This window comes from Micropterus dolomieu, linkage group LG18 (assembly GCF_021292245.1).
Source record: "Micropterus dolomieu isolate WLL.071019.BEF.003 ecotype Adirondacks linkage group LG18, ASM2129224v1, whole genome shotgun sequence".
NCBI lineage: Eukaryota > Metazoa > Chordata > Actinopteri > Centrarchiformes > Centrarchidae > Micropterus > Micropterus dolomieu.
In genome coordinates, this window is record NC_060167.1 from 11,935,002 (window position 1) to 11,947,216 (window position 12,215).

General features: G+C 37.4%; 1 protein-coding gene across 1 annotated transcript in view; it reads left to right on the forward strand.

Moving 5' to 3' along the window:
- The first annotated feature begins 6,309 nt into the window (after window positions 1–6,309).
- Window positions 6,310–12,215, forward strand: part of igfn1.4 (immunoglobulin like and fibronectin type III domain containing 1, tandem duplicate 4) — a 17,258-nt gene continuing 11,352 nt past the window's right edge. Inside the window, exons 1-9 of the mRNA XM_046028923.1 lie at window positions 6,310–6,436; window positions 6,840–6,979; window positions 9,136–9,235; window positions 9,491–9,572; window positions 9,659–9,851; window positions 10,039–10,152; window positions 10,564–10,732; window positions 10,937–11,209; window positions 11,352–11,591. Of these exons, the coding sequence (XP_045884879.1) occupies window positions 6,349–6,436; window positions 6,840–6,979; window positions 9,136–9,235; window positions 9,491–9,572; window positions 9,659–9,851; window positions 10,039–10,152; window positions 10,564–10,732; window positions 10,937–11,209; window positions 11,352–11,591 (1,399 nt within the window). The 5' untranslated portion in view covers window positions 6,310–6,348. The remainder of the gene's footprint in view (window positions 6,437–6,839; window positions 6,980–9,135; window positions 9,236–9,490; window positions 9,573–9,658; window positions 9,852–10,038; window positions 10,153–10,563; window positions 10,733–10,936; window positions 11,210–11,351; window positions 11,592–12,215) is intronic.

The window sequence follows — 12,215 nt, forward strand, 5'->3', positions numbered from 1 at the left end:
TGAAAAGCACCCCCAAAGCATGATGTTGCCACCACCATGCTTGACGGTGGGGATGGTGTTCTTTGGGTTGTACTCGGTGTTCTTTGCCCTCCAAACACGACGAGTTGAGGCCAAAAAGTTCTATTTTGGTCTCATCTGACCACATCACCTTCTTCCAGGCCTCTTCTGAATCATCCAGGTGGTGAATGGCGAACTTCATGCGGGCCTGTACATGTTTCTTCTTGAGCAGGGGGACCTTGCGTGCGCTGCAGGATTTCAATCCATGACGGCGTAGTGTGTTACCAACCGTTTCTTTTGTAACTGTGGTCCCAGCTGCCTTCAGTTGATTCATCAGTTCCCCTCTTGTGGTTTTGGGATGATTCCTCACCGTTCGCATGATCAGGGACACCCCACGAGGCGAGATCTTGTATGGAGGCCCAGACCGAGGGAGGTTGGCGGTGGTGTGGTGCTTCTTCCATTTCCTGATAACTGCACCGACAGTTGATCTTTTCTCTCCAAGTTCTCTGCAACAATCTTGTCCCTGATGTCTGTAGAAAGCTCTTTGGTCTTGCCCATGGTGGTGATGTTGGATGCTGGTTGTTTGGGTGTTGACAGGTGTCTTTTATACAGGTAACGAGGTGAGGCAGGTGTATTTGATGTAGATAATTGGTTGGGATTGGGGCTGTGTCTTAAAGAAAGACTAACTGGCTTGTAGGAGCCAGAATACTTGCTGTTTGGTAGGGGGTCATATACTTGTTTTTCCTCATCAGATGGTCATCAATTTTTATAAATTCATATGATGTGATTTTCTGGAATTTTCTTTGGGATTCTGTCTTTCACTATTAGAATGTACATATGATTAAAATTGTAGATTGTTGCATTCTTTGTAAGTGGGCAAACCTGCAAAATCAGCAAGGTGTCAAATACTTTTTTCCCCCACTGTACGTCAGAGATGGCATCTGCCAACCACCTCTGTGTGTTGACTGCCGAACCATTCCTCTCATCTGGCGACAGCAGCGCTGGGAGCATTTCAGGCACTGTGAGCTCTCCTTCATCTTTGAGGAGAGTGAGGAAGACACCGGAACGGATCCCCTCCCCACTGAGGAGGATGCCCCGGCCCCGAATCAGCCACCTCTGCTGGCTCCATGCTCCCTGCCGTCCCTGCTGCAGATCGACGATGATGCAGACAGCATGTCATCATCTACGTTGGCCACCTCGACAGTCTCTGAAGAGCAAATTAATTCCTCTGCAGTCTGTCGGGACCGCGGTTATGGCTATAGCAGCGGGGTGCGTCAGGCTAACACTATACTACTACTTTTAAGTAGCCTGCTATTTAAAAACGATAAAATATTCTTTGTGTGGTTCATCAATGGTGATAAATTATCCGAAAGTCCCAACTCGGCACAACACCAGTGAAGCCGGGGTTCAGTCTCTTCAGCTAGTGTTCCTCTTCCGCCACCACACACACGCTACACCTACACATGCGCACTGGCGACCCAGGGTTAGGGTTACAATTTTGGATTTATTTATGCACTTTTAAAAAAATTTATTGAAAGTTATATTCTTTTTACATATTTATTTACAGCATTAAACCTTGAAATGTATATTGTAATAGGGCGAATATTAACTTATTGGGAGAAAACTGGTAGTTCTATGTAAAAATCAGACGTTGAGCACCCCCATATCGCCAAAATGGCAGGATCCTTGTTTCGCTGCGAAGATTCGACTGTGAGATTGACAATCAGGTTCCGCCCATCGAAGCATTTAATCTTCGACCACTGGGGTCATGTAATATTTACATGAGCATCGCTCCACCAAAGCTATAAACCAAAGATCTTGAAGACAACAAAGAGTAGGGAATAACAGGACATTCTTGCACCTGTACAACAAAATATCTTCACAACACACAACATTTGAACCTATATTGTGATTGAGATGTAAATTCCTGAGTCATGCAATAGAGAAGGGCTTAGGAAAGATGAGATTTCAAGCAAAGTTTTGACAATGGCTGACTGCATGAATATTATGGCATCCAACGTTAAGAAAACAGGCTAGGCTGGCCAAGGCTCTAGGCAGGCAGGTTGCTCCAATAGTAAGGATTCGTGTTAACATTAGCTAAATAGCAAGTAGCTAGCTAACCATGCTCAGAAGACAAAGAAATACCAATTAAAAGTGGAGTTTTCTTGTAAACAAAGTTTCTGTTCACATTAACGATTAATTGCACTTGCGATATTTTCGTGATGTGATAAAACAAGATGCGATTACACTCAGGTCACATGACACCCAAGAGGAAAGCAGTCTGCAGACGAAGCATCAACTTTGCACCTTACGCTGTACCTTGACTGGTTGTACAATGGCCTTACGCTTGACAGAAGCTGACACGACAGAAACTGTCACACAGGGAATGAAAGTACCACCCGCGGGTAACTTGGTGGTGGTGATGGGTAAATCGCTGCTCTGACGGACAGGAAAATGCACAACAGAAAGACACGTGTAGTAAGGTAAGCGCATTGTGGCGATCAGCGCCAGCGTTACACACACAGCCACCAGTCAGCTCAGGAATTATCTATGAAACGGCATTTCAAACAAAAGTTACAGCCAGTGCGCTGCTTACTAGCATTGGAGGCTGCGTGGGAACTCCGGTGTTGTCGGAGAATTACTAAGCATGTCTATTAAACACGAGAGGTGTCACTTGGTTTTATTTTCTTTGGCCAACTTTTTAATTGAACCTCAACTGAGTATTTTGTGTTTGCTTACTGGGATATAGAAATATGGACTCCTAGGAAATTAGAAATGAGATAAGGACTCATTAATTGGTGGTTGAACTCTGGGTTATGTATTGAGCGCTTACTGTATAACACACTGTGGTAAACTTAGTTGTTCTTGTGATCTGTAGGTAATCCTACCTGATGATATTATATCATATAAATTTAATGCCTGACTTGACTCTCAAATTATCTTTCTCATATTATTAAAATTTGATATTTCTTCTCCACCATAGCTCATAATAATAATTCATGCAAATTTCATCATGACACAGGCCTGACCCACAAGAAAGAACAGTGTATGTTTAATCTAGCTAATATTGTGTTGGTCATACTTTACACTGATTTACTGCTTGTCCATTTTGCACAGAAGGTAAAGTGCTTAAAAATTAATCGCATACTAAAACGCAATCACAATATGGGTAAAAAGAAATAAATCGCAATTAGATTTTCCAAAATCGTTCAGCCCTAGATCACATTCAGTGTTACTCACCAAAATACATTGCGTGTATCCTTGAGGTCTAATGTGTTCCTTTCTCATAAAACATTTGCAAAATCAAATTTGTCTTAAATTGTTAAAACCCAAAACAGGAACCAACACAGAAAAACTCTGTAGTGCTACTAGGAATTAAAAAAACTCCACATGGTACCTTTAACCATCAGTTCCAATTTTTGAAAGCTGTACAAAGGATAATGAAAAGATGGCAAACCCGGCAATGTTAATTTAAGGTGAAGATGATAATAAAGTTCAAGTACTGGTCACTAAAGCAATTTAAAGCAAAAAATATTAATTATGGTCTCTCTAAGTGAAGATAATACAAGATTAAAGTCATACATTTAGGAGGAAAACTTTGGAAAATGAGTTTATTTTCTCGTAAATTTGTGATTTAATAATCTCAGAATATTATATATAGTATATATATAGTTTTTTCGTGTAAATGTACGATTTTAATCTGGGAAAAAAAATTCCTGATAATATTACCGCCCTTTGCCAAGCTCTGTATTTTTTCTGTTTTATCTATAATGGCCCTTATACACCATTGTACATTCCCCCTTAAGAACAAATAATTTAAAAATAGCAGCAAATGCTGTCCTATAAACAATTTAGTGACTGTATTTTGATGTCAGGTTCAACAGTATCTTTGTTAGAATCACTATTGATTAAAATCACGGTTGTTGCTTATATTGGTGTGACTGTCTTACACACAGTTACTTTTTTTTTTTTGAGTCATTACAATTATGTATATCATTTGAAGTTAAATATATGCCTAGCATGTAGGCTTTCTAAACAAATAGCAACATTTTTGTAAATCCCCTTAAGCCCCTGCTATACTGAATCCATTACGATTAATGTTCCATCAGTCTATTTTTGTGAAGTGACATTTATCATTCTAAGTTTAGCAACCATGTGGGTAATGAAAGATCGCTGTGTACTAGCAGAGATCCTGCTCCGAACTGACAGATCATAAAAAATGTTAATTTGATAAGCATGTAGTCATTTGAACATCAAGCTAGCATGTTGCAGCTTAGTGACAACACAAACCCTTGAGTAATGATAGTTAAAGCCTGGTAAGAAATTACATCATGGAGGTTTGATGTTAAATCCAACGCTCCAGTTCTAATTTTAAGAGGATTTTATTTTGGGGGAATGTTATAACGCTCAGCATACAGCAAGCAGCCACAGATGATCATGTTTTGTGTCTTTTACTGTAAACTGAGTCTGCAGTAGAATCACAGCCATATGTATTGTTTGGAAGAGCTTTTTTTTTTAAATCAAACAGCATTTTTGACAGTGAAAACATTTGCTAACATTTTTTTAAATAATTAGCTCCTCTAACTTGTGATCTTCCAAATCAAAAGAACAAACACAAATTTAACAAATCCTAGCATTTACTCAATGACGTTTGCAATTGATCTACAATCTCCACAATACAATCTCAACTGAATCCTTAAAAAAAAAGTAATTTCCATCTTCTATTGCAGCTGGGAAAATCTTGCTGAATCTATCCAGGAATTGTAGGACCCAAGATGTTTAGAAGTTCAAAAGTGACAGATGGGAGAGCCACTGGCCAAGGTAAATATTTAGTGTGACCTCATTTTCAACAGGAGCATGCAACATCTCAACAGTTTATTTTTGTTCTTTTTATTCCAAACTGAAGATCCATTTGCAACACCAGGGTGACAAGTGAAAAAAACAGTAATCTGACAATAGAGGGAAAGTGGGAGAAATCTTCAATCTAAATGCACCTTTTCTTGAATAACATTTTCTTTATGTTTTAGAAAATTATTGTTATTATTTTTCCTACCATACACAATAATTGAGTCAACACAGGATGCAGCTGCCTTAAAGGTTTGCTATTAGAAGTATATGAATGAGTCCATGAAAAAGTTTTTCTAAAGTATGTTTAACACAAAGCTATCTTCAGTAAGTTTGATCTCTTATTTAGATCTCAAGTAATATGATTACAATACATTTCCAGATCAGAGCATTAATAGAATGAGTTTGGCAAGAAGCTCTGTTTGTGAATAAATCTAAAGGAAATCATGAATATATCTAATAACTGAATCATTTGTGTATTTCTATGTCTCTCTGATGCCTCAAATAATTGCATGCTTTTAGACAAGACAGTAGACTTCAGTTGTCATTTGCTGTTATACTATTCAAATGAGACTGATTTTATTCAGAAAGTTCAAGGATGCAATTTGTCTATTAGTGACCATATTACAACACCATGTACACATTCTATTCAAGGCTAACAGAAGCTCAATTAGAGGTAAACATGCATTGTAGGCTCATTCCAACACTGTACAGGCTTATTGCTCCAGTGCACCTGAAAAGAGCAGTAGAATCATATATTTTCCATATGTATTTTTGTGCACTGGTAAGTTTTAGTACATATATCCCATTGTATATTGCCTGACATGGACAAATGGAAATGCTACTCCAGTATTTTATTTTCTGTCCCCCCATTTAATCCTTTAAATTGAATCTATGCTTATACCATGCTGATATGTGCTGTATGCTCTTTAACATGTGCCTTATCAGGTCCTGGTGCAGAGAGTTGCAATAATAAAGAAGGTAGGCTTAGGGGACAAGAAAAAAGCCATCATCAGCTGTCTTTTTTCTCCCAAATACACATGAAGGCATGAAGAACTGATATGCAATGGATATATTATATATATATATATATATATAATATACTGGATGAGTGTATATTTATTGTATTTTGTGCACAGATATGTAGGTGCATTACAACATATATGTTCTCCGGTTGAATTTTAGGCATAAATTCCCAAAGAAAGTTAGTGAAATACAAATGTATTGAACATGTGACACAAGAGAGCCTTCTACACCAGAGCCACGTGTGTACAACTCTGAATGACAATAAACTGATAAAGTGAGTAACATTAAACATTCTAACATGTCATGTTAGAATGTGTTTCAGCATGGTTTATGTGGGTGATGATTTGATCACAAAACTGCTACAGGTTTTAAGGGTTGGATATGATCGTGGTTATGTTTGTGTTAAATGTATTGTCACTGACATTTAAGTTTCCATTGCTGACAGTGGGGATCAAGAAAAAATCTAAGGTCCCTGGGGTGATGATTACACAGTTTACCGAGACACTGCCAGAGGGAAAGAGCCACCCAGACTTCACCCGCAAGCCGATTGCTTTGACCATCCAAGAGGGTAGGACTGATAGTATAAGAATAATTTTAAACATTAATATTACAAAATAATCCAAGGTGGAATTTTCATGATTCTGCATAATGGATTAGAGACATGACTTTTGTGAAATGGGCAAGTGGGAGCAGAGCCCTGCCATTTAACACCCAGTCTCATGTGTCAGTCAGATAAAATTAAACACACATTGACTTCAATTTAAAACCAGGATAACAAATCAAAAAAAAAACTTTTCCAATGTACAAAGTGGTGTTAAGCAGGCTTTCTATGTAATTAGGATGAGTACCGATTACAAATCAATAAATCATACTGAATGACACAGAAAGGTTCAAATAAATATCCTTACATATGTTTCTGTTTTTTAATATGAGGTGACCTTGTCTGTCTTTTATTTTTTTTTTTTTTACAGGCAAATTTGCTTTTTTCAAAGCCATTGTCACTGGAGACCCACAGCCAACTGTAACATGGAGCAGAAATAATGGAGATGTGTCTGATACATCAAGATACCAGACTAAATTCGATCCTGCTTCCAATGAGCATACATTTGAGGCAAGTGATATGGGCTATCGTATCACCGTGATCCTCTACAGCAACATACAAGTGTTAAAAATAGCACAGAGAAAAATCAATAAATAGAAAGAAGAGAGAAAAAGAAGAAGCTATTTCATTACATCTACATAATCCAGTCTTCTTCTGACCCATCAGTCTGTTTCTACAATAACGGTATTTCACTCAACTTGGGAGGAGCGCACCCAACAAAGTTAGTTTTATGAAATAGGCTGGGCACCTCTAACCCCATATCCTGTCAACTCACTGCGGTTTGAAAATGAAAATAAAAAGATAAAAAATAAATAAAAAAATAAAAAGGCATGCAGCACACATGCGGAGACCATCTATAAATCAAGCATTGTGCCAAGCCTGTAATTGTTGTATTTCCATCAAACTGGTCGGTGCAAAATATCACAAAGGGATGTTTCTTTTTCTAATACTATTCATTGGATGCTGTGCAGCATCAATTTCCAACCAGTGGTACTACCCTAGTGGGTACCTCACAGGTGCCAGGGGGTATAAGGGTACAAGGAAAGATCAGCTAATTTGGTATACACATACACACACACACATACACATTTGTGTGTAGGTGAAAAATAAAGGATTCCAGTTGTTGTTAGGCTGCTCTTTTGTAAGTTTTTTGTAATTAATAATTAATAACTAGGGCTGGGCAATTATTACATGGCATAGCAATGTTAATAGCTACACACTGTATGCTGATTAGTATTGGGGAAGATGTCGGTCTTCGGAACGTTTTTAAAATCATAACATAGTCACTTGGCCCCGCGGGATAGCTCTTTGCTCCTCAGATGAACAGACAGGGAGACAAGCGCTCCGCGAGTAAACAGCAGGCCCTCTATGGACAGTAACAATGGCAACGGCTCATGTGCGCTACACAGCTGTAGCCTATTTAACTTAAAGTTAAAATTATAGGCTACATAACTTTACCTGATAGGCCTTCATCTAGTTTTGCAGGGATGCTCTGCCATGCAAATGGTTGTTGATGTCCTCATAACTATTTAGTAAACAGTAATAGATTCTGGAAACTGACCAACAGTGAGGATCAGTCTCTCTTCCAATCATTTGTGCTGTGCATAGCATACAAAAAGTTCAAGACAATTCAACTTCAGCATGGGGCGGGCGTGTGAGTGAGGCGAGCACAACGGCTTCATGGGAACGTGCCCGCTTGTCGCTATGCCTTGTGCTCGACCACTTCACCTCATTCTAACATGGACACTTTCTACTGAACATAGACTGTTTATGCTGCTTCCTGATAAAAGAAAAATGTTTCTGCTGATACTTTACAGAAAAAAAAAAAAAAACTGGACTCTGATGATAACTTGTTTCAACAAGCTAGATAAAAGGTAATGCCCTGGCAGTGGCAAATACCTTTGGTTTTATATTTGATCACATTAATATTTATGTTGAGATTTACAAGAAATATTTTATTGCTACTGTGTAAAGAGAATACTGCTGGTAAAAAAGCACCTTATTTGTTTAAAATGTTTGCAATCCACATGTTTTTGCACTTTTGTGTATATAGCAGAACATTTAATTTAAAAGTGCACAATAGACTACTGTGGAATTAATTTTTCAATTTTGCGCATAACAATGCGATTACATTTTTTAATCGTTGCCCAGCACTATTGATAACCAATGAACCAGCTATGATAAGCCGACTACACAGGCACCTCATCAACCTGAGTAAATTTTATAACAATTTGAAACCACATGCTAAGAGCAGTGCAAGAGCACTTGACAGTGCTTAAAAACAAGTTAGCAAGTGAACAGAGAAGACAAAACTATCTGAAAGTAATGGATAAATGGTTGAAAAATCCAGCCTCTTTCATTCCAAGTGGTAGTAGTACAAATGCAAACTGGACCAAACCTATTTAAAAACAAAAACAACAGACGAAGCTTAACAACAACCATAATATCCACTGTTAACATCCATGTTAAAATCAATACAACTTAACACATTTGGAAATGTGATAAATGGTGTGCTTGAGCTGACCTGATCTGATAGGGCTGTGGGGGTACATAACACATTAGACAAAAAAAGTTGATCCACTGCTATATAGTATTAAACTTATTGACATATCCTACCAGTTCAACCACTGGGTCCATTATATTTAAGCATGTCTTATATCTTCCAGATGCCAAATGTTATGCCAGATCAAGCCGATACCTATAAATGCTTTGCCACAAATGAATATGGACAAGCCATGGTCACAGTTGTTCTGAATGTTATTGAAGGTAAGGAGTGTTTGCTTGCTATGGATATGACAAATGAATGTAAGTAATATTATGCAGTCATTTAATCTATCTTTGCATGCAAACTCAAGCGTTCTCCCAAATATATTTCAAATTGATCACACTTGGAACCAAATTTGACACTTCACTACTTCATACCCTTGAGTGTATGACACTCATCCCATTACTTATCACTCAGTCCCCCTTGTTTTTCAATTGTATGATTGTATTATTAAGTACTCTCTTTTCTGCTTTCAGTTGGTTTCAAAAAGAACAAAGCCCAGCAACAAGCAGCTGAAGCTTGCAATAAGAATTTTAAAACTGTACTAAAAAGGAGAAGGTGGGTTTGTGTTATATATGTTGATGGACTTCTGTATTATAGATTTCTGTGGTTCTCCAACTAAATGCACCCTATTTTATTTCCAGTAAAGTCCTTCCGAAATCTGAGCAACCTGAGAAAAAAGATGGAGAGATCGATCCTAAATTTTGGGAGCTCTTGCTTAGTGCTGACAAGAAAGACTATGAGGCAATCTGTGCAGAGTTTGGAGTGACTGACTTTCGCTGGATGCTCAAGAAACTTAATGAAATGAAGAAAGAAAGGGAGGAAGAACAAGCTCAGGTTTGTGTAATTTGCATATTTGTTTGCTTTTTTGTTTTGTTTTGACTTTTTGACTATAAATGCTTAGACAATTAACATTTAAAATTTCCATTCAGCAACAGAAGACAATTCTGTAACCACTACTTTGAAATCATTTTCATTTGCATTCTGCTTAATAATTATTTTTTTATCCTGTTTTTTATCCCAGTTCGTCAAAAGCCTTTCTAACCTGAGACCTATTCAGGTCAATGCAGATGGTTCTGCATCCTTTGAGCTTGACATGGACCTTATTGACCCAAGCAGCTCCATATTCCTGTACAAGGTTCGAGTGAAAACAAAAGTATAATTCTCCTAACAGCCCTACTACACAATATATAGGAAGTTACCCAAATATATCCACAGGAGCCACCCTCTAAGGGCCATTAATTGCATTAATTTAATTGCAGTCTGACCAGAGTAAGTGCTGGATAGACGGACAGATGGACCAACAGCATTGGGCAGATTTACTACTAAACTTATACCTCTTAGACACTATCATTTTTCTAACCCAACCCTTAGTGTATAGTACATACAAGACCTTATGGCTTTGAATTTGAAAACGGAAGTCCTGCTATGATACTTTACATTTTAACTAAAATAAAGGCCTTTCTCTGAGTATTATCTTGCAGCTATGTTTTGCATGCACAATTTGAAGCATCCCAAAAAGCAATTACATTGTATATTTCTCCTACAGGATGGTGAAATGGTTCCGTATACAAAGGAGTTGGGAGATAAGTTAAAGCACAGCCTCAAACAAGTGGGGAAAAAGTATATTTTCAGTATCAGGGATCTTATGCCAGATGACGCTGGACTGTATCAGTTGGATGTAGAGGATGTGAATATGTTTTCCACTGATTTTAAAAGTAAGTTTTACACTTGCACATATGACAAATTAGTAGCCCTAATGATTAATAATTAAAGCAAAGCAATACAATGTTTTTGATGCATAAGACAAAATAGCTCTAATTCAAATAAAAAAAAACATCAACTGTGTTTTTTTTAAACTATCATTCATGCAGATGTTACAAACTATTTTAATCTAAAATGATTCACTTGTTATATTTCAGTCCCCATGGTGGATTTCTTGGTGAAAATTCAGGAAGTTAAGGCAATCGAGAGAGAAGATGCTGTCTTTGAGTGTGTCCTGTCAAATCCCTTCTCCAAGATTTTGTGGTTTGGCAAGAATTTGCCACTGGAACAAGGGGATAAATATGATATCCAGGTTTCAGAAGACAAGCTCATTCACAGACTGGTAGTCAAAGACTGTATGATAGTAGACAAAGGAATTTATTCTGCCTGTGCAGGAATAAAATCTTGCAATGCATGGCTTGTTGTTGAAGGTAAGATATTGTACTCCACCAAAACGCTAACTGAAAAAATTGAATAGATAATGATTGGATAATGACGGTTTACATTGATTTTCATGTCATAATATGGCATTTTAAGTGTGCACTCACTGCAAATCTGTTTTTTGTAATTCAGCCGATAAAGATGCGCAAAAGGGGAAAAAATCAGCAAGGAAAACAACAAGGGCAGGAGGATCTGGGATGGATTTGCAGAAGATTGCCCAGGAGCAACAAGTAAAACTAGAAAAGGAGAGAGAGGAAAGGAAAGAACAAATTAAAGCTGCAAAAGAAGCTGTGGCAGCTGCACCCCCACCTCATGCACCCACTAAAGCTGCAGCTGTGGCTGAACCTAAAGAACCGAAACATCCTGAACCAAGTAAGAATGCTAAACATACGGTTTATGAAACAGGGTGAATTCACAAATAAGGAATCCATATTGGCAAGACATATTACAAATCCAAATTCCTGATGTTTTGACAAGACTAATACAAGTGTGATAATCAAAACTATGAATCTTGACATATGTATTATTGTTTTTTTATTTATGTGGTTATTTTGTGATTATTTTTCTTCTAATCTTCATTAACTGAAACATCTTAACTTTACAAGAATTTTAGTGTAGACAACAACAAAATATTTTCAGAATTTGCAGTGGTCAATAATAACAACAATGGGAATTTTGACATGCCAACCACTAACTAGTTTTATTGGTTGATAGGAATGGAAAAAAGCCCCGATCCACCGGTTGTGGAGGAAGTAAGAACTGGTAAGAAATGTGAATGGTTGGCCAACCACTGCATGCATTCAAATAGCTATGGTTCCAGTAATAAAGTCTTTTTATCCTGATATCCTTTACTTTGATAAAAAAAACTCTTCATCACAAATGTTTAAACTGCTGATGAGGTCACTTTAACATTTTGACTTTATTTTATGTTGTGAGCTCATAGGATTTAGTCCATTTACATATATATATACACACACACACACATATATATACACA